This window comes from Hemitrygon akajei, chromosome 21, assembly GCF_048418815.1.
Source record: "Hemitrygon akajei chromosome 21, sHemAka1.3, whole genome shotgun sequence".
In the NCBI taxonomy this organism is placed as follows: Eukaryota; Metazoa; Chordata; class Chondrichthyes; order Myliobatiformes; family Dasyatidae; genus Hemitrygon; species Hemitrygon akajei.
The window spans coordinates 66,596,217-66,619,357 of record NC_133144.1 but is presented as its reverse complement, the minus strand read 5'-3'; the positions used below and the strand labels follow the sequence as shown (position 1 = coordinate 66,619,357).

Sequence of the window (23,141 nt, the reverse complement as noted above, 5' to 3'; positions counted from 1 at the left end):
CTAAGGAAACAACTTTTCTCTGGATCAAAATGCACAACATAGTACATATAACTCACACATAATGCATTAAGTATTATTATCAAAAATAACTTAAATAATAAGGTCCATTTATGACACAGGATAAAAAAGTATAGCACTACTGGCGCTTCATGCCTGGTGAGACCTGGGTGGTGGCCGGGAGTTCAGTCGTCCCACGGTCTGGCGGAAGATGCAGTGGATTATCGGAATATAACTAAGGATGTATGACTACTATTATCAGGTAGAGTGATAGAGATGCTGGATTAGTCTCTTTTCAGCCATTGTTAAAGCAAAATCAAAGTCAAGTTGATTCTCATGCACAAGGTCACGTCTGTACAAGTGCAACAAAACACTGGCTTGCAGCTGCATCACTGGCACTGGCAACATGTAATCAACCAAGGAGTTAAAAATTTAAGGCGCTTTCATGAAGAACTGTAAATAGGAATTAGTTAACACTACTATCAGAGAAAATTAAAAATTTGGCAAATGCAAGCAGAAAGTAGAGATGCTAGAGACTCAAAACACTAGAGGAACTCAGCAGGTCAAGCAGCGTCTGTGAAGATGAATAAACAGTCAGACCGCTCATCAGACCGAGACCACTCGTCAGGACTGGAAAGGGAGGCGGGAGAAGCCAGAATGAGAAGCTGGAGAGAGGAAGGAATACAGGCTGGCAGGTAACAAGTGAAATGGGGCAGCACGGCAGTGTTGTGATATCACAACATCTAACTGTACCAGCGACCAGCGTTCGATTTCCACCGCTGCCTGTGAGGAGTTTATATGTTCTCCCCATGACCGTGTGGGTTTCCACTGGGTGCTCTGGTTTCCTCCCACAGTCCAAAGACATACTGGTTGGTAAGTTAATTAGTCATTGTAAATTGTCCCGTGATTAGGCTAGGGTTAAATCAGAGATTGTAGGGCCAGAAGCACCTATTCCATGCTGTATCTCAATAAATTAATAAATAATCACATTAGTGACTGCGGTAGCTTTCAGTGCACAAATCAAGTGTCCATATTAAAGCACTTACACTTCCATTTTATTATCTTTTGTATGTGTAACAGTTTAGAACATTTTAAGGAATTAATAGATACAAGACACCTATGGGTGGCGTGGCTCAAAGGGCCAGAGAGGCCTGTTCCAGGTTGTATCTCTCAATAAAATAAATAACATTTATAAGACTGCCTCCCACCCCCACTGATTGGATAAACAGGGGGTACCAATTACCAGTGTCAAACAGCTTAATACACTCTCAGTCAGCACACACAAAGTGCTGTGGAACGCAGCAGGAAAGGTAGCATCTATAGGAAGAAGTACAGTCAGTGTTTCAGGCTGAGATCCTTCCTAACGAAGGATCTTGGCCCGAAACGTCGACTGTGCTTCTTCCTATAGATGCTATCTGGCCTGCTGTATTCCACCAGCATTTTGTGTGTGTTGCTTGAATTTCCGGCATCTGCAGATTTCCTCGTGTTTGTGAATATACTCTCTGTGGCTGCTTTATTGGGTACACCTGCACATCTGTTCGTTAATGCAAATATCTAATCAGCCAGTCAGAGGGCCACAACTCAATGCATAAAAGCACGCAAACATGGTCAAGAGGTTCAGACCAGACATCAGAATGGGGAAGGAATGTGATCTAAGTGACTTTGACTGTGGAATGATTGTTGGTGCCAGATGGAATGGCTTGAGTTTCTCAGAAACTGCTGACTTCCTGGGATTTTCACACACAGCAGTCTGTAAAGTTTAGAGAGTGGTGAGGAAAACAAAATAACATCCAGAAAACGGCAGTTCTATGCTTAAAAATGCCTTGTTAAAGTGAGAGGTCAGAGGAGAATTGCCAGAATGGTTCAAGGTGCCTTGAAGATGACAGTAACTCAAATAACCACATGTTACAACAGTGGCGTGCAGAAAAGCATCTCTGAATGCACAACAGGTCGAACCTTGAAGTGGATGGTCTACAGCAGCAGAAGACCACACCAGGTTCCACTCCTATACCTAGTAATGTAGCCACTGACTGCATAGGTGTTACAGATTTAACATAACTGGCAAAGCAATTACAAGAGAGTTCAGTGAAACATTTTTCACTCAAGCAGTATTAAGTATCAAGAAGGGACGGTGCTTGCAAAAGCAGTCAAGGTTTCTGGATGAAGATTAAGAGACGTGATTCAGAGGACAACAGGGTAAGAGCTAGGAAGTGAAAATATGCAGAACAGCTCAATATTTCACCATAATTTGACCAGCTTATTCAAAAGTACATTTTATTATTAATATATTTTATTATTTGTTAATTTATTTGTAGCAGTGATGTGATTTTATGTAGTGCGTTGTGCACGTGGGGAAGGGGTGGGGGACGTTGTTTCATTTGGCGGTGTATATGTATATGGTTGAATGACAATAAATTTGAACTTGAAACAAGTCGATTTGCCACCAGTTCCCCGAGACATCACCACTCTCTGTGAAGGATGCTGGCTACATTCTATAGCTGGTTTATAAACACACTACAGCAAAAAAAAAAGAAAAATACACAATAGTGTGTGGCGGGAAGCTCGGCAGCCAGCCTAACGGTATTACAGGGTTAGTGATCCATGTTCAATTCCACCACTATCTGGAAGGAGTTGTACATTCTCCCTGTCACTGTGTTGGTTTCCTCCAGGTGCTCTGGTTTCTTCACGCACTTTAATTTTATTTCTATTTGAAAGATAAGTTGCGGAACAAGTCCCCCAGCCCAACGAGCTGTGCTGCCCAGCAACCCACTTACTTAACACTAACCTATTCACAGGATTACTTGCAATGACCAAGTAACTTACTAACCTGTACATCTTTTGACTGTGGGAGGAAACACACGAGGTCTCCGGGAGAACTTACAAACTCTTTACAGATGGTGTTGGAATTGGACTCCAAGTTCCAGTGCCCTGAGCTATAATAGCTTTGCACTGAACACCACACTACCGTGATGCCCAAGTGTTAATTGGTCAATGGGTGTAACTGGACGGCGTGGGCTTGTTGGGCTGGGAGGCCCTGTTGCTGTGCTGTATCTCTAAATTTAAAAAAATACTTGGTCGAACTTCTAGATTATTTTCTCTTCAAGACTTTCAATTTTAATCAGTGTAGCAAAATGTCCTCACCTTGTGGGAATTTATCAAAACATAGAAGAAAAGCAAGATTAAAAAGGTGCTTCGACAATCTACTTGAAGTTTCACTGTCTCAAATTAACTGAACCTGTTAGCAGTCTAACTTCTAGTTTTACTTTTATCTGGTGAAACATGGTTTCACCAGATAAAAATAGTCCATCAAATCCATTCATTAGAATGTGTGGTTAGCTGCCTTTAATTTTCAGCAGAGCAGCCAGCACCCATCAATACTGTAAAGGAGTAACAGCTTAAATCTTTGTGTGTAAATCACTGCATCTATTTTCATTTCTTTCCACGTCCTCCGCCTCAGTTTTTTAAATCTCATTAGTGTCAGAAAAATCAGAGATCAATTGAATGTGCAGATAGTTATTAATGAATATGATATAGTTGGGATCACAGAGACATGGCTCCAGGGTGACCAAGGATGGGAGCTCAACATCCAGGGATATTCAATATTCAGGAGGGTAGACAGGAAAGAAAAGCAGGTGGGGTAGCATTGCTGGTTAGAGAGGAAATTAACGCAATAGAAAGGAAGGACATTAGCCTGGAGGATGTGGAATCGATATGGGTAGAGCTGCATAACACTAAGGGGCAGAAAACACTGGTGGGAGTTGTATACAGACCACCTAACAGTAGTAGTGAGGTTGGGGATGGCATTAAACAGGAAATTAGAAATGCATGCAATAAAGGAACAGTAGTTATAATGGGTGACTTCAATCTACATATAGATTGGGTAAACCAAATTGGTAAGGGTGCTGAGGAAGAGGATTTCTTGGAATGTATGCGATAAGGTTTTCTGAACCAACATGTCAAGGAACCAACTAGAGAGTAGGCCATTCTAGATTGGGTATTGAGCAATGAGGAAGGGTTAGTTAGCAATCTTGTCTTGCGAGGCCCCTTGGGTAAGAGTGACCATAATATGGTGGAATACTTCATTAAGATGGAGCGTGACATAGTTAATTCAGAAACAAAGGTTCTGAACTTAAAGAAGGGTAACTTTGAAGGTATGAGACGTGAATTAGCTAAGATAGACTGGCAAATGATACTTAAAGGGTTGACGGTGGATATGCAATAGCAAGCATTTAAAGATCGCATGGATGAACTACAATAACTGTTCATCCCAGTTTGGCAAAAGAATAAACCAGGGAAGGTAGTACACCCGTGGCTGACAAGGGAAATTAGGGATAGTATCAGGTCCAAAGAAGAAACATAAATTAGCAAAAAAAAGTGGCACACATGAGGATTAGGAGAAATTCAGAGACCAGCAGAGGAGGACAAAGGGCTTAATTAGGAAAGGGAAAAAAGATTATGAGAGAAAGCTGGCACATGGAAAGCTAAAAACTGACTAAAAGCTTTTATAGATACGTGAAAAGAAAAAGATTGGTCAAGACAAATGTAGGTCCTTTACAGTCAGAAACAGGTGAATTGATCATAGGTAACAAAGACATGGCAGACCAATTGAATAACTACTTTGGTTCTGTCTTCACTAAGGAGGACATAAATAATCTTCCAGAAATAGTAAGGGACTGAGGGTCTAGTGAGATGGAGGAACTGAGGGAAATACATGTTAGTAGGGAAGTGGTGTTAGGTAAATTGACGGGATTAAAGGCAGATAAACTCCCAGGGCTAGATGGTCTGCATCCCAGAGTGCTTAAGGAAGTAGCCCAAGAAATAGTGGATGCATTAGTGATCATTTTTCAAAACTCCTTAGATTCTGGATTAGTTCCTGAAGATTGGAGGGTGGCTAATGTAACCCCACTTTTTAAAAAAAGGAGGGAGAGAGAAACCGGGGAATTACAGACCGGTTAGTCTGACATTGGTGGTGGAGAAAATGCTAGAGTCGGTTATCAAAGATGTGATAACAGCACATTTTGAAAGAGGTGAAATCATCGGACAAAGTCAGCATGGATTTGTGAAAGGAAAACCATGTCTGACGAATTTTATAGAATTTTTTGAAGATGTAACTAGTAGAGTGGATAGGGGAGAGCCAGTGAATGTGGTATATTTAGATTTTCAAAAGGCTTTTGACAAGGTCCCACACAGAAGATTAGTGAGCAAACTTAAAGCACACGGTATTGGGGGTATGGTATTGATGTGGATAGAGAATTGGTTGGCAGACAGGAAGCAAAGAGTGGGAGTAAACGGGACCTTTTCAGAATGGCAGGCAGTGACTAGTGGGGTACCTCAAGGCTCAGTGCTGGGACCCCAGTTGATTACAATATATATTAATGATTTAGACGAGGGAATTAAATGCAGCATCTCCAAGTTTGCGGATGACACAAAGCTGGACGGCGGTGTTAGCTGTGAGGAGGATGCTAAAAGGATGTAGGGTGACTTGGATAGGTTAGGTGAGTGGGCAAATTCATGGCAGATGCAATTTAATGTGGATAAATGTGAGGTTATCCACTTTGGTTGCAAGAACAGGAAAACAGATTATTATCTGAACGGTGGTCGATTAGGAAAAGGGAAGATGCAACGAGACCTGGGTGTCATTGTACACCAGTCATTGAAGGTGGGCATGCAGGTACAGCAGGCGGTGAAAAAGGCAAATGGTATGTTGGCATTCATAGCAAAAGGATTTGAGTACAGGAGCAGGGAGGTTCTACTGTAGTTGTACAAGGCCTTGGTGAGACCGCACCTAGAATATTGTGTGCAGTTTTGGTCCCCTAATCTGAGGAAAGACATTCTTGCCATAGAGGGAGTACAGAGAAGGTTCACCAGATTTATCCCTGGGATGGCAGGACTTTCATATGAAGAAAGACTGGATCGACTAGGCTTATACTCACTGGAATTTAGAAGACTGAGGGAGATTCTTACTGAAAAGTATAAAATTCTAAAGGGATTGGACAGGCTAGATGCAGGAAGATTGTTTCCGATGTTGGGGAAGTGCAGAACGAGGGGTCACAGTTTAAGGATAAAGGGGAAGCCTTTTGGGACCGAGATGAGGAAAAACTTCTTCACACAGAGAGTGGTGAATCTGTGGAATTCTCTGCCACAGGAAACAGTTGAGGCCGGTTCATTAGCTATATTTAAGAGGAAGTTAGATATGGCCCTTGTGGCTAAAAGGATCAGGGGGTATGGAGAGAAAGCAGGTACAGGGTTCTGAGTTGGATGATCAGCCATGATCATACTGAATGGCGGTGCAGGCTCAAAGGGCCGAATGGCCTACTCCTGCACCTATTTTCTATGTTTCTATCATAAAGACAGTGTAAAGCATATCGGTTAGTGTTGGTATAAAAGTCAAAGTCATGTGGCAGATGTACAAACATTCTGTTTAACCACATTTGGAGTATTGTGTGAAGTTCTGGATGTAACATTACAGGAATGAGGGCAGAGCATCAGAATACTTTTCCCAGGACAGAAATGTCAAATACTAGAGAGCATAGCTCAAAGGTGAGGGGGAAATTTGAAGGAAATGTGCAGGACATTTGTTTTACACAAATAGTGATTGGTGTCTAGATGGTGCTGACAAGGGAGATGGTTGATGTAGATATGGTAGCCACACAAGGGGCATTTAGATGGAGACATGAACAGACAAGGAATAGAGGGATATGGACCTACAGAAAAATGGGATTAATTTAAATTGGCAGCATGGACGACACAGAAATGATGGGTTGAAGGGCCTGTTACTGATTGAGTCATAAAACACTACAGTACAGAACAGAAACAGGCCCTTCAGTTCATTTAATCCATGCCAAATTATGAATCTGCCTAGTCCCAACAACCTGCTCCCAGACCTAGCTCTCCATAACCCTCCCATCCATGTACTTTTCCAAACTTCTCTTAAATGTTGAAATCAACTTGCATCCACTATTTCAGCTGGCACTTCCTCCTGAGGTGAATAAGTTTGCTCTCATGTTCCCCTTAAACACTTCACATTTCACCCTTAAACCATGACCTCTAGCTGTAGTCCCACTGAACATCAGTGGAAAAAGCCTGCTTGCATTTACCCTATCTATACCCCTCTTAATTTTGTTGGCCTCTATCAAATCTCCCCTCATTCTCCTGTGAATAAAGTCCCTTATTCAACCTTTTGGAGGACTCATGTCCTCAAGTCCTGGCAACATCCTTGCAAATTTTCTCTGCACTTTTTCAATCTTACTGACATTTTTGCTGTAGATTGGCAACTGAAACTGCACACAATGTTCCAAATTAGGCCTCACCAACATTTTATACAGTTTCAAATTAACATCACAACTCCTGTACTCAATCCCTTGATTTATAAAGGCCAATGTGTCAAAAGCTTCTTTACGATGCTGCCTACCAGTGATGCCACTTTCAAGGAATTATAGATCTGTATTCCAAGATCCCTCTGTTCTACTGCACTTCACAGTACCCTGCCGGCCGCCGTGTAAGTTCTACACTGGTTTGTCCTCTCAAAGTGCAACATCTCATACTTACATTAAATTCCACCTGCCATTTTTCAGCCCATTTGTCCAGCGGGTGCATATCCCGCTGCAAACTTTGATCTGTGTTCTACGTTCTATTCTCTTTCCCAACTTGAGATCCAAACTCAAGAATATTCTATCACACTCTGGAATCTATTATCACATTCAAGAAATGTACACAGCAAATGTGAGGTAACTCTATGTTGGGCAAGTTGATGAAGGGCTCGGCAAAGAAGGGCAAAAGTGATCCCTCGTTTAAAGAATCACACTAATTTGCTGCAGGAACTTAGCCGATTAGCAATATTTATGGAAGGTTATAAACAGTCCCAATCAGGGGTTCCCAACCTGTGGTCCACAGAACCCTCAGTTAATGGTATGGGTCCATGGCGTAAGAAAAGTTGGGAACCCCTGATCCTGGTGAAAGATCTCAGACTGAAACATTGACTGCTTATTCCTCTCCATAGATGCTGCCTGACCTCCCAAGTTCTTCCAGCATTTAGTGTGCATTTCTCTGGATTCCCAGTATCTGCAGAATCTCATGTTCATCGTTTAAAGCAAAACTTTATTTATTTATTTATGCAAATCTCCTTCCAAGCATCAAGAGATTTAGTTGTACTTACCCAAGCAACATTATATTCAGCAGTTCGTAACCCTCGTTCTTCTCAAAATCAGCAAGTAACTCTGCAGAAATCTGACAGGAATCCTTCACAAAGCAGATGATATTGACAGCTGCCTGAGCTGCAACAGAGACTGGCAGTCTGCTGGCCATCGCTGATAAACTTTGAATGCACTTCTGCACAATATTACCGTCTGTGAAAAAATATAACATAAGAACATAAGAATAAGGAACCATCTGGCCCGCTGAGCCTGCTCCGCCTTTCAATAAGATCGTGGCTGATCTGGCCATGGACTCAGCTAATTCACTTTCTTACCTTCATGCCGTGTACAAGTGATATGCAAGCAAAAATAAAAGAACATTGATGGAGGTTCTAGTATGTTCTAATATTTTTTAACAAATTTATCAAACTTCAACTAAACAATCATCTGAAATGAGCTGAATTTTAATTTTTATCGGTAAAAACTGCAGAATCACACTTTAGGAAAGTAAAATTTAACACAAATTTAAATTCCAGACATCAATGTCAACAGGAGTACAGAAAGAGGAAGTGTGTACTCACCATGAAGGTATCTGACAGTATTTTTAGAAGGTGTTTTTGAAATTGCCCGCAGTACATGAGATGTATACTTCTTCCAAGAAGAACACTGGTCCCACTGGGAGACAACTGCAAAGATGAGACGCCCAAGGTCATCATTTTGAATCATTGCCTCCACAGCAGAAACTTGGGTACACAAATTAACCATCACCTGCAGGAAAGAAAGACCAGTCAATGTTTAGTAGATATTTTGGAGTTGCATGTCAAGGTTTGTTACTGCAGAGTAAGTACATACATATGTATCTCATTAATAGAGCGATACGTACATTCAGCTCAACTCATCCATTCCAACCAGCATTTCCATCTGAGCTACTTCCAGTTGCCTACCTTTGTCCCACATCCTTCCAAACCATTCCTATCCATGTACTAGTCCAAACTGTTTTTAACTATTCTTCATGTACCTGCCTCAACCGCTTCCTCTGGCAGCTGGTTCCATATGCAGCCCACTAGTCTGGACTCACATCAATTTACCTATCGCACCAACAGGTCAACAGAGGACACCATCTCCACGGCACTTCATTCCGCCCTGACTCACCTCAACAGCCCCAACTCTTATGTCAGAATGCTGTTCATTGACTTTAGTTCAGCATTCAATACTGTGACCCCCTCCAAGCTGATCGCTAAACTTTGCCAGCTTGGTATCAGCTCATCCCTCTGCAATTGGACCTTGGACTTTCTGACTAACAGACCCCAATCTGTTAAGTTAGACAACCTCTCCTCCTCCACTCTCACCGTGAATACCAGCATGCCTCAAGGCTGTATGCTAAGCCCTCTTCTGTACTCCCTTTTCACCTATGACTGCGTTCCTGTACATGGTTCTAACTTCATAATCAAGTTCCCAGATGACACCACGGTGGTTGGCCTGATCAGAGGGGATGATGAGACGGCCTACAGGGACAAGGTCCAGCACCTGGCCACATGGTGTGCCGACAACAACCTGGCCCTTAATACCCAGAAGACCAAGGAGACCATTGTGGACTTCAGGCATGTTAGGAGCCACACTCACATCCCCATCCACATCAACGGAGCTATAGTGGAGCGTATATCAAGCTTTGAATTCATTGGTGTCCACATTTCCGAGGATTTCACCTAATCCCTGAACTCCTCCATCCTGATCAAAAAGGCGCAACAGCGCCTTTATTTCCTTCAGAGCATCAAGAAAGCTCACCTCTGTCCCAGGATACTGACGGACTTCTACCGCTGTATCATTGAGAGCATACTCACCAACTGCATCTCAGTGTGGTATGACAATTGTCCCGTATCGGACCGCAAAGCACTCCAGTAAGCACTATTCTTTGCATTTCTGGTTAGATGCTAACAGCATTTCATTGGCTCTGTATCTGTACTCGGCACAATGACAATAAAGTTGAATCTAATCTAATCTAGTCTAATCCTCTGGGTGAAAGAGTTACCCCTCAGGTTCCTTTTGAATCTCTCTCCCTCCCACCTTCAACCTATGCCCAGGTTCTCCTGACAAGAAACACTCCTCAAGAAATGCAAAAGGAAATGTAAAATTATCCCCAGAAGATTCAGGACGCTTGCTGACACTGAACTGATTCGGCTTGAACATCAATGCCTCCTCAAGTTGCAATATCAGTCAGTTTTCATTCTGTTCATGTTGAACAGAAACCATGACATCATTCTGAATTCACTGGCCTGATTATCCAGAGATGACATTAGGAAGAACATTGGAAGAATGCTCCTTTACCATGAATATTAACTTCAAATATTCAACGAACAAGGTAAAAACAAGTAGTACTTTTATTTTTAAAATTGAGTCCTGATAAAGGTTCTAGGCCTGTAACGTCAACTGTTTATTCCTCTCTATAGATGCTACCTGACCTGCTGAGTTCCTCCTTCATTTTGTGTATGTTCCTCTAGATTTCTGCCTCTCAAAGTCCAATCCTATGTCCCCGTCATGACAGGTGAAAGTGGTAAGGCTGGCCAACCAGGGTCTGGTGAAGCTGCACAGACCAACCACCTGTACAGCGGATACAATGGATTATAGAAACATTGATAAACACAAAAAGGGGAGGTCATCCATGGCCTATACTCCAGAAGAAGATGACTCTGGACTTCCAGCATCTGCAGAATTATTTGTATTTGTATTAATTTTATTTCAATAATTTTAAAAAACAAAATGTAAGACTTATTCCATTTGATACATTTAAGCATAAAATTCTAACAAGATGAATATTTGTCTGAAATCTTCTAAATTGACAGCATGGCAGAACCCTTTTAACAAAAGCTGGAGAAGTTATCCATAGTTTTCTAAGACCAAAATAATAAATCGTAGTTTCAAAATCATGGTAGAACAATATATCTAATCCATCCATGGATCACGATCTGTGCTTCCATTTCCAATTGTATTCCAATCTTTAAATTGATGGACTGCACCATGTTCAAGGACTCGTCTGTTGACCTGTGTGAATACAGCATGGTTGTCATGGACTTTATAAAAACGGTTGTAGATGAGTGTGTCCCTGCAAAATCATTCAGTCTTCCCAACCAGAAGCCCTGCGTGAACGGTGAGATCTGCAATCCTTGAGAACATGGTCAGAGGCATTCAAGTCTGGCGACCAAGGAAGTCACAAGAGGTCTAGGTACAATCTTCGGAAAGCCATCTCATGCACGAAGGGGCAATTCCAAACTAACGTGAATCAACAGGCGATGCTCAACAGTTGTGTCAGGGCTTGAATACTATCATCTCTTATAAAGTAAAATCAAGTGACATAGGTGACAAGGCTTCACTTCCGGGTGAGCTCAATGCCCTCTGTGCTAACTTTGACCATGAAAACTGCCACAGCCCCTGGTGACCCTGTGATTTCAGTCTCCCTGAAGCCAACATGCGAGAGTGAACCCACAGGGAGCCTCCGCTCTGGACAGAATACCAGGCCAAGTACTAAAGACCTGTGCTGATCAACTGACTGGAGAGTTCACTGAGATCGTTAACCTCTCGCCTTGGCAGTCTGAGGTACCCACTGGCTTGTAGCAGGCTGCACTTATATCTTTGCCTAAGAAACATGTGGTAACCTGCCTCAATGACCATCATTCTGTAGCACTTACATCCACAGTGACGAAATGTTTTGAAAGTTTGGTGATGAAATATATCAACTCTTGCCTGAGAAGCAACTTGGATCCAGTCCAATTTGCTTTCTGGTGCAACAGATCCACAGCAGTTGCCATCTCATTGACTCTTCACTTAACCAGAACATCTGGACAGCAAAGATCATACAATAGGATACTCTTTATCAACTACAGCTCAGCATTCAATACTATCATCCCCTCAAAACTAATCAATAAACTTCAAGACGTTGGTCTCGGTACCTCCTTGTGCAACTGGATCCTCGATTTCCTCACTTGTAGACATAGTCAGTTTGAATTGGCAATAACATATCCTCCACAATCTCCATCAGCACAGGTAGTCCACAAGGCTATGTGCCACATGCAAACCATATTTAAGTTTGCTGATGTTACTACTGTCATAGGCCAAATCAAAGGTGGTAACAAATCAGCATTTAGGAGGGAGAATGAAAATCTGGCAGAGTCAAGCCACAACAACAACCTCTCACTCAATGTCAGGAAGACCAAGTAGCTGATTATTGACTTCAGGAGGAGAAAACCAAAGGTCCATAAGACAGTCCTCATGAGAGGATCAGAGGTGGAGAGGGTCAGCAAGTTTAAATTCCTCAATGTTAGCGTTTCAGAGCTCCTGTTCTGGGTCTAGCACATAAGTGCAATTACAAAGAAAGCATGGCAGCGTCTCTACTTGCTTAGGAATGTGTGAAGATTTGGCATGACAATTAAAACTTTGACAAACTTCTATAGATGTGTAGTGAACAGTATATTGACTGGTTGCATCACAGCCTGGTATGGAAACACCAGTGCTCTTGACAGAAAGTCCTACAAAAAGTAAAGGGTATGGCCCAGTCCATCAGGGATAGAGCCCTCCCCATCTCTGAGCACATCTACACAGAGCATTGTTGCAGAAAAGCAGCATCCATCATCAGGGACCCCCACCACTCAGGCCATGCTTTCTTCTCGCTGTTGCCATCAGGAACGAGATATAGGAGCCTCAGGACTCACACCACCAGGTTCAGGAACAGTTACTATACCACAACCATCAGGCTACTGAATCAGAGGGGATAACTACACTCAACTTCAGTTGCCCCATCACTGAAACATTGCCCAAACCTATGGATTCACTTTCAAGGACTCCTCATCTAATGTTCTCAATATTTATTGCTTATTCATTAATTATTATTATTTCTTTTATTCCTTTTGTTTTTGCACACTGGTTGAAAGTCCAGCTGGTGCGGTCTGTCAATGATTCTATTATGGTTATTATTCTACTATGGATTTATTGAGTAGGCCCACAAGAAAATGATTCTGAGGGTTGGACATGGTCATAAAGTTACTTTGAACTTTGAAAATTGGAGGAATAGATAAATTGATATTTTGCCACAAAACTTTTCTCATTTTGAATTTGATGTCTTGAACAGTGAATGTATGCTGGATTTCAGTTGGTTATACTCGACGTGACAATTGCTGTGCTTAAGATCACAAAAGAGTTGTGAAAGAAGCCTATTCCTTCACATAAACCAGCATCCAGCCTCCATCTCTTGTGAAAGCAGCCAACATAATCAAAGACCACACCCACCCTAGATACTCTCTCCTCTCCCACCAGCACCCTCCCAACTTCTATCAGACAGGCCTGAAAACACATACCAACAAACTCAAAGACAGCTTCTATCCCACCATTATCAGATTAATGAACTGACTTCTCATGATCTCCCAGCCTGACCCACTGTGGCCATTAAATATTTCTTGTTTACCTGGACAGCATTCCTCGGCAGCTTTTACAAAGTTCTGTGTTCCGCCTCTCTCTCTACCACAATGTATATTCCTATGGAATAATCTGCCTGAACCACATGCAAACAACATTGTATTTCAGTATGCATGACAGTAATAAAGCACAATCACAAAACTGAAGTCGCCAACTTACATGGGTTATAGTTTCTTCAAATAAAGTACTCTTGTCTTGTGTTTGTGTTTCCCTTACTGCAGTCTCACTTTCCAATGGAAAAGTAAGGAAGAGATCCAGGCATTTTAGAAGAATTAAAGGCAGTCCTGTATTCACCATACCCCATAGTGTCTCCTGAAAGAGGTATAAAATAAGGTAGGTTTATTTTATATGCGCAAAGGATAAAGAAAATTACATTTATGTTATACTTAATCATTACACATAAACTGGGCTCAAGGTGTAGAGCTCCTGAGGGCTATTGTGGTTTTTTTTGGAAAGCAGATCATAAGTTTGACAAATATAGATAAACATCACTTTGAGCTGCTCCGTCTTCATGAAGAAGCATTAATTCAGTGGTCAGAATCTCTTCTCCATCACTCATTCGTCATGTGCCGTGTCATATGATGTGGGCATGATTGTTACTGGAAATTTTCTTTTACAGAAGTGGTTTGCCACTGCCTTCTTCTGGGCAGTGTCTTTACAAGTCAGATGACCCCAGCCATTATCAATACTCTTCAGAGATTGTCTGCCTGGTGTCAGTGGTTGCATAACCAGGACTTGTGATTTGCATCAGGTGCTCATACGATCATCCACCACCTGCCCCCACGGCTTAATGTGACCCTGATCAGCGGGGACTAAGCAGGTGACCTGCAGGCTAGCAGAGGGAAGGAGTGTCTTACAGAGATGTATCTCCACGCTGCCACCCAACTTCCTACATAGGAAGGGAAATACAGATCTGTTTTTCAATTAAAATCTGAGCAAAACTAATGGATACTGATTTTAAAGTAGCATTGACAATCTCAGTAGTGACTACCAAAATAACACTAAAATATTAAAAAATTAAAAACCCAGACGTGGAAACTGAAGTAAAAACTGAAGGTGCTGGAAACACTTCACAGTCTATAGAGCTAAGTGTTGAGAATGATCCTGGGGTTAATGTATGAGGAGTGTTTGATGGCTTTGGGCCTGTACTCTCTGGAGTTCAGAAGAATCGGGGGGGGGGGGGGGGGGGGATCTCATTGAAACCTACTGAAGGCCTAGATAAAGCAGATGTGGAGAGGATGTGTCCTGCTGTGAGAAAGTCTAGGACCAGAGGACACAGCCTTAGAAAAGAGGGACATCCCTTTAGAACAGGGATGAGGAGGAATTTCATTAATCAAAGTGTGGTGAATCTGTGGAATTCATTGCCACAGACAGCTATGGAGGCCAAGTCATTGGGTATATTTAAAGCAGAGGCTAATAGATTCTTGAATAGTAAAGGTTATGGGGAGAAGGTGGGAGAATGGGGTTGAGAGGGATAATAATTGAGCCATGATGAAATGTTAGAGTAGACCGGCCTAAATCTACTCCTAAATATGTCTTGTGGTGCTGAACGGAGTGAATATTTCAGATGGTAGACTCTTCATCAGAATATTGCATTAATTTTCTGTTCCCAGGGAGAAACATAGGTTAAAATAAAAACTAAAAACATTGGGAATATTTAGTGGGGCCAGCAACATTGATGGAGAGAGAAATTATATTTCAGATTAAAGAGATAAGCAAGTTTAAAGAGGAGACAGAACAGTCTGCAAATGCTGGAAATGTGGAATAACATACAAGGACACTGTTGGAACTCAGCAGGTCAGGCAGCATATGTGGAGGGAAGTGGACAGTCAAAACGCTTTATTGCAACTAGAAAGAAAAGGGAGATGTTCAATAATGGGAAGAAGGGATGATGGTAGGTAATGGGTGGATCCAGGTGAGGTGGATAATGATGTAAGAAGCTGGGAGGTGACTGGTGGATGAGACAAAGGGCTGAAGAAGGTAGAATCTAATGGAAGAGCAAAGTGGAGCATGGAATAAAGAGCAGGAGGGAAGGGGACCTCTCCCTCACCTCGACCCTCCTATCACCCACCTGCTCTTGCTCCACACCTTTTTATACCGGCTATCTCCCCTCTTTCTTCCCCATCTCAAACCGAAACAATCAACTGTCCATTTTCCTCCACAGATGCTGACTGACTCACAGAGTTCCTCCAGCAGGTTCAAAGAGGAAGGAGGGAAGGAAGAAGAAGACAAGAGAGCAAGATTCCGTGACTGAACAGAGGGGCACTGATAAAGAATATAGTGGTGGAAATGGGAATGTCATGGTAGTCGTGTTCAAATTACAGGAGTTACTAACTGTTAAACATCTGAGAAACACACTGAGTACTTAGCAAAGTTGAAGTTGAAGTTTATTGTCATTCAACTGTACATATGTATACAGTTAAACGAAACAATGTTCCTCAGGGACTAAAGTGCAAAGCACAGCACATATTTCACATACAACATATAAAATAATATAAACATGATAGTATTAGCAGATAAAGATATTCTGTATATACAAGTTGACATAAAGTGCACATACAACATATAGTTCAATATACAACACTATCACGCTACTGGCACTGTCATAAGTAATGTGTACTGAGTGGTGTCAGAATCTCACAGCCCGGGGCAAGAAGCTGTTACCCAGCCTAACAGTCCTTGTTCTTGTGCTGTGTTACATTCTGCATCACAGTAGGAGGTCAGAGATATTGCAGGATGTATGGGAGGAGTCCAAGACTGAAACAACGCATTAAATTTAACATGACGCAGTGATGTAGTACTTTCTAAAGCACAACCCTGCAGGGGAAGACTGGAAATTTCAGCATCCCCAGACAGACCTCTCAATGAGCTGCTTTATTGGAAAGCATGCTGTTGTTAAACAGACACCCGAAGGACTTGATCACTTTTGCCAAACAACAATGAATTACCAGCGCCTCCTGCTGATTGACAGAGGATTAAGTCCAGCAGCATGTTTTGCATCCAAGCAGATGGTGCACTTCCAGCATGCTGGAAAAGCCATAAGGGTCAAGCTCAAAGCCAGAAATGCCAGTCGCTTTGACAGTCAAGATCACACAGTTGTGCTTAGTACAAAACTCATGCCACGCACTACAAAAATAGAATTAGTGTTCGTGTTGCATGTTTAGTCCAACATCTCCTTCTGAAATTACAGTATGTTTATGAGATGGTTTTCTTACTTCATCAACTAATTTGGTATGAGATCTTCCCAGTCTCTGCGAGTTGGAAGTCCTACTGTAGTGTGCTTTAGTATTCCAGAACAAAAACTCGATCTACACATTGAAGCAGCACCCTACACCTCCTCCCTCACTGCCATTCAGGGCCCCAAACAGTCCCTATAGGTGAGGCAACACTTCACCTGCGAGTCTATCAGTATCTGAGGCTCCTGGTGTGGCCTCCTCTACAACAGTGAGGCCCTACATAGATTAGGAGAATTGCTTCGTAGACCACTTTCACTCCATCCACCACAAATGGTGGGCTTTCCCGGTAATTTCAGTTCCCATTCTGACATGTCTGTCCATGGCCTCCTCTACTGACACAATGAGGCCACTCTCAGGTTGGAGGAGCAACACCTCATATTTCATCTGGGTAGCCTCCAACGTCAATTTTTCTCACTTCAAATGATTTCTCCCACTCCTCCTTCTCTCCTTTTCCATTCCCCATTCTGTCTCCCTTCTTACCCCTTTTCTTCTCCTCACCTGCCAAGTGCCTCCCCCTGGTGCCTCTCCCACTTCCCTGTCTCCCATGATCCACTCTCCTCTCCAATCAGATTCCTTCTTCTTCAGCCCTTACACCTATCATCTCCCAACTTCACACTACATCCATCTCCCCCACTCACCCACCTTCCCCTTCACTTGGTCTCACCTCTCACCTCCCACCTTGTGCTCCTTCCCATTTCTCAGCATATTCTGGCTTCTTCCCCCTTCCTCTCCAGTCCTGACAAAGGGACTCAGCCCGAAACATCGACTGTTTATTCCATTCCATTGACACTGCCTAATCTGCTGAGTTCTTCCAGCATTTTGTGTGTGTTGCTCTGGATTTCTAGCATCTGCAAATCTCTAGCACTTAATTTATGCTCTTCTTGTGAAGATTTGCATACCTGATACTATGCACCTAAATAGGTTTTTCACTGCACCCGTGAAAATACAATGAGTAGCCTCTTTATTAGGTACACCTGCTCATTAATGCAAGTATCTCATCAGCCAGTCATATGGCAGTAACTCAATTCATAAATGCAAGCAGACATGGTCAAGAGGTTCAGTTGTTCAGAGGAAACATCAGAATAGGGAAGGAATGTAATCTAAGTAACTTTGACCATTGTTGATGCCAGATGGAGTGGTTTGAGTATTTCAGAAACTGCTGATTTTCAGAGATTTTCATGCACAACAATCTCTAGAGTTTACAGAGAAACATAAAACATCCTGTGAGCATCAATTCTGAGGGAGAAAATACCTTGTTAATGAGAGAGGTCAGAAGAGAATGGCCAGACTATTTAAAACTAACAGGAAGATGACAGTAACTCAAGCAGCCACTTGTTACAACAGTGGTGTGTAGAAGAGCAGCCATGAACACACAAAACATCAAACCTTGATAGGCTACAGCAGCAGAAGATCATGAACGTACACTCAGTGACCACTTTATTAGGTACAGGAGGTATCTAACAAAGTGGCCTGTGAGTGAATGTATTTGCACATATGACAATAAACTCAAAGACACAAGAGATTCTGCAGATGCTGGAAATCCACAGCAACACAAACAAAATGCAGGAAGAACTCAGCAGATCAGAAAGAGCCAACGTTTTGGGCTGAGACCCTTCACCTGATGAAGAGTCTCGGCCTGAAACATCAGCTCTTTATTCCTCCGTATAGTGGGTGCCTGACAACGAACTCAACTTTCAAGCTACTGGAAAGACAATATTATCATTTAAGGTTTGACTTTCTTCATACCATAAATAAAGCTCTATTGTTCTCCAGTGATCTATATTATCAAACAAAATCAAGTAAACTGGATATATCTGAGAGAAAAAATTTGTCATGTCTTGTAATGGAAACATCCGTTGGCATACCAATCCAAAAAAAGACCATCGGAAATTTCTTTCTAAAATGACTTCTTTGTGTCATGTACTGAATGAATCTACGTTATCAGTTCACTTTTCCACTTACTGAGTCAATGGCTGAAAGGAGATGAATCGTTTGCAGCAATTGCCACCCTTCATTGCTTCCATCTTCTTGTCCCCTTCGGAGAAATGCCTCAATAGTGAGTCGTGCTTCCTCTGTCACAAGAACATTATAAATTCACATTATTTTAGCATTTTAATTACATTGCATAATATAGATTAAGTAAAGGTTTACAAGAAAGATCCCAGGAATGTAGGGGCTAACACAAGTAGTGTTTGATGGCTTTGAGCCTGTACTCGCTGGAGTTTAGAAGAAAGTGGAGGGACCTCATTCTACACCTCATGTCCAGAAGATATCCGTTTAGAACAGAGATGTGGAGGAACTTCTTTAGCCAGAAGGTAATGAATCTGTGACCAAGTCAAACTTAAAGTGGAGGTTGCTAGGTTCTTGATTAGTAAGGGTGTCAAAGGTTATGGGGAGAATCAAGAGAATGGGATTGAGAGAGATTATAGATCAGCCATGATGGAATGATAGAGCAGACTCAATGGGCTGATGGCCCGATTCTACTCAATATGCTATGGTTTTATGACATAGACTCAGTGGGCTGAATGGCCTCCTATGTCAGATCTCCGTAAAATCCCATCAACACTACTTCTTTTATAGTCTTAGGAGTTTGTATATTCTCCCCGTGATTCCATGAATTTCCTCCCACAGGCTAAAAACATACTGCTTGGTAGGTTAATTGGTCATTGTAAACTGCTCTGTGCTTTAGACTAGAATTATATTGGAGCTTTCTGGGCGGTGCAGCTCGAAGGGCTTATTCCGTGGTGGAAGGAAAGAGGGATGGAGGGAAGGAAGGGAAGGAGGGGAGGGAGGGAGGGAAGGAGGGAGGGAAGGAGGGGAGGGAGGAGGGAGGAAGGAAGGAAGGAAGGATAGATGAATAAATGAGTTATCACTTGAATTAATACCTTCTGCATTTGTGTGCTTTGTAAACAGCATTTCACCTTATAATACTGGAAGGGAACCCTTTATGAATATTCCTGCATTAACAAGGGATTCCAAACAAGCTCATCAGTGCTAATTAAATCACTCTTGATGACTTAAAATCCTTAAAACTCTAACCATAATTCAGGCTAACATACACGGTTTCAGTATTTTTAAAATAGTTTTTCAGGAACCCATATCTGTCCTGACAAGGATTAACCTCGCTTGAACCTACATACAATGGTCATTTTTGTTCTGTCAGACATTGATTAAAAGACAAATAAATCAATTTGTGCTAATGTAAGACCTCGGGCAGACTTCTGAAAAGGCTGTCAATTGCCAAATAAACCTTGTATGCCCATAGATTACTTATAAAGCCTCATTTTAAAGACGCAATCCTTATACATGATGACAGTTTTCGGGGCAGGTTTATTCCTGATCTGTATCAGGATTAACCTATAATAAATATTCTCTCTTTCTTCAGGGGAAGATTGAACAGAAGCCCAAAACCAAAGTGCACCACATTGTTCATGTTCTCTTCAGTCTCATGTCTGAGAAACCATTTTTCTCTCCAGAAAATTTCAGTAATTGACATTCTGTATGTAATGACATAATAGAAAAATTATCAATGGAAATGGATTCTGGTGCTGGGACTGAGCCTGATGTTGTTGTACATCTTAGCACAATCTAAAGAGGCTAATGCATGACCTGAACCACACTCAGCTTTAATTATCCATTCCGGTTTCTTTGGAAACAAGGTTTCAGTTTCAAGAGCAAGCTGTTTCAAGTATTTGTGTGTCAATATCTGTGAGGATCTAACCTGGACCCGACACATGTCAATGCAGCTATAAAGACACAACAGCAGCTACGTTTCATTAGGAGTCTGAGAAGATTTAGTCAGTCACCTAAAACACTTGCAAATTTCTACAGATGTATGGGGGAGAGCATCCTAACTGTCTGCATCACCATCTGGTATGGGGGTGAGGGCTACTGCACAGAATCGAAATAAACTGCAGAGTTGTAAACAGCTCCACCATATGCACTGGCCTCGGTACTATCCAGGACATCTTCAAGGAGCGGTACCTCAGAAAGGCAGCGTCCATCATTAAGGACCCCCATCAGCCAGGACATGCTCTCTTCGCATTGCTACCATCAGGAAGGAGGTACAGGAGCCTGAAGGCACACACTCAACGATTCAGAAACAGCCTTTTACTCTCTGCCATCTGATTTCTCAATGGACATTGAACCTATGAATACTACCTCACAGCTTTTTAAATTTCTATTTTTGCTCTACTTATTTAACTATTATATATATATTACTGTAATTCACTGTGTTTTTTCTATTATTAAATTCTGCTTTGTACTACTGTCGCAAAGTTAACAAATTTAATGACATATACATATGCCTGTGATATTAAACCTGATTCTGATTCTGAGTTGCCACTGCTGTCAGAGAGAGCTATCATGACAGACAATCCATGTGCCAGCTGAGCACATATCATAAGATGTAATACTCCAGCAGAAATTGTACTAATCCTTATGATGATATAGACAACTATGTTCTCAGTATTTTTTTTTATTTGTATAGTTTGTCTTCTTTGGAACATTGGTTGTTTGTCGTCTAATCTTACAAAAAGCAGTGGTTTTGGCCTAGTACATCATGAGTAAAGCCCTCCCAACAATCGAGTACATCTACACGAAACTTTGTAATAGGAGAGTGGCATCTATCTTCAGAGATCCTCACCACCAAGGCTGTGCTCTATTCACACTGCTGCCATCAGGTAGAAGGTACAGGAGCCTCAGGACTCACACCAACAGGTTCATAAACAGTTACAACCCCTCAACCATCAGCCTCTTGAATAAGAGGGGATAATTACACTCAATTTCACTTGCCCTATCATTGAAATGTTCCAGCAGACAATGATCTGACTTTCAAGTATTCTTCACCTCATTATCTCATGTTCTCATTATTTATTGCTATTTATTTATATTTGCATTTGCACAGTTTGTTGTCTTCTGCACTCTGATAGATCTTTCATTGACCCTGTTATAGACACTATTCTATAGATTTGCTGAGTGTGCCAACAAGGAAATGAATATCAGGGTTGTATATGGTGACATATGTGCTATACTCCAGTAATAAAAAAATACTTATTTACACATAGATTTTTCACAAATGTTATTGTATTTCTTAATTTTCCTGTAAATGCCTGCAAGAAAATGAATCTCAAGGTAGTAAGCGGTGACCTATATGTACTGATAATAAATTTACTCTGAACTGTGGAGTCTCTGGTAATGGTAAGACATAGAAACATAGAACAAGCTCAAGTCAAACTACTTTGATGATAAATTTACTTTGACTTGATTTAGTGAATCATTTAAGGGAAAGTTGTAACTGACAGACAGACGGACAGACATACTTTATTGATCCCGAGGGAAATTGGGTTTCGTTACAGTCGCACCAACCAAGAATAGTGTAGACATACAGCAATATAAAACCATAAATAATTAAATAATAATAAGTAAATTATTCCAAGTGGAAATAAGTCCAGGACCAGCCTATTGGCTCAGGGTGTCTGACACTCCAAGGGAGGAGTTGTAAAGTTTGATGGCCACAGGTAGGAATGACTTCCTATGACACTCAGTGTTGCATCTCGGTGGAATGAGTCTCTGGCTGAACGTACTCCTGTGCCTGTGTGTAACTGGCTGACTCGATTACCTCTCTGAGGCAGTGGAGGGACCGAGGGGAGGCCTGACAGAGGTTAGTAAGATTATGAGACATAGATACAGGATTTCTCCCCAGGATTGAAATGTCTAATACCACAGGACATGCAAGGAGGATGACAGGGGGCAAATTTAAAGGAGGTATGCATGGCAAGCTCTATACACAGAGAGTGGTGGATGCCTGAAATGCACTGCCAGAGGTTGTGTGGACACAGATACAATGGAAGTGTTCAAGATTCTCTTAGACAGGCACATGAACATGGAAGAATATGGGAGGCAGAAGGGATTAATTTAGTTGGGCATTTGATTCCATATTTAATTAGTTTGGCACAACATTGTGGGATGAAGGCTCAAGACCCACAATGTAATCCATTCTAAACTCAGGTACCTCCTGAACCTAATAAAGTGGCCACTGAGTATATGTTCATACTCTTCACTGCTATAGCCCACCCACATCAAAGTTCAACATGCTGTGCAATCAGAGATCCTTTTCTGCACACCACTGTGGCAATGGGTGGCTATCTGAGTTACAGCCTTCCATTAAGAAGATGGTGTGTATGGTCATAGCAGTCTCTCTGGGTCCAAAGGAGTAATTGTTCATCCTTTATGTCTTTTCTACAATTGCAAGATATTGCTGGATATTAAGATCAAGTACTGCAGGTCGACCCCACTAGTGAGCCGCTGGATA

At 41.8% G+C, this 23,141-nt stretch overlaps 1 protein-coding gene across 1 annotated transcript in view; it reads right to left on the bottom strand.

Annotated features, from left to right (window-relative positions):
• The window catches only part of wdfy4 (WDFY family member 4), a 427,205-nt gene that overhangs the window by 376,725 nt on the left and 27,339 nt on the right, over positions 1-23,141 (bottom strand). Inside the window, exons 5-8 of the mRNA XM_073025649.1 lie at positions 18,791-18,900; positions 13,752-13,904; positions 8,711-8,897; positions 8,153-8,342 (exon numbers count right to left, since the gene is read on the bottom strand). Of these exons, the coding sequence (XP_072881750.1) occupies positions 8,153-8,342; positions 8,711-8,897; positions 13,752-13,904; positions 18,791-18,900 (640 nt within the window). The remainder of the gene's footprint in view (positions 1-8,152; positions 8,343-8,710; positions 8,898-13,751; positions 13,905-18,790; positions 18,901-23,141) is intronic.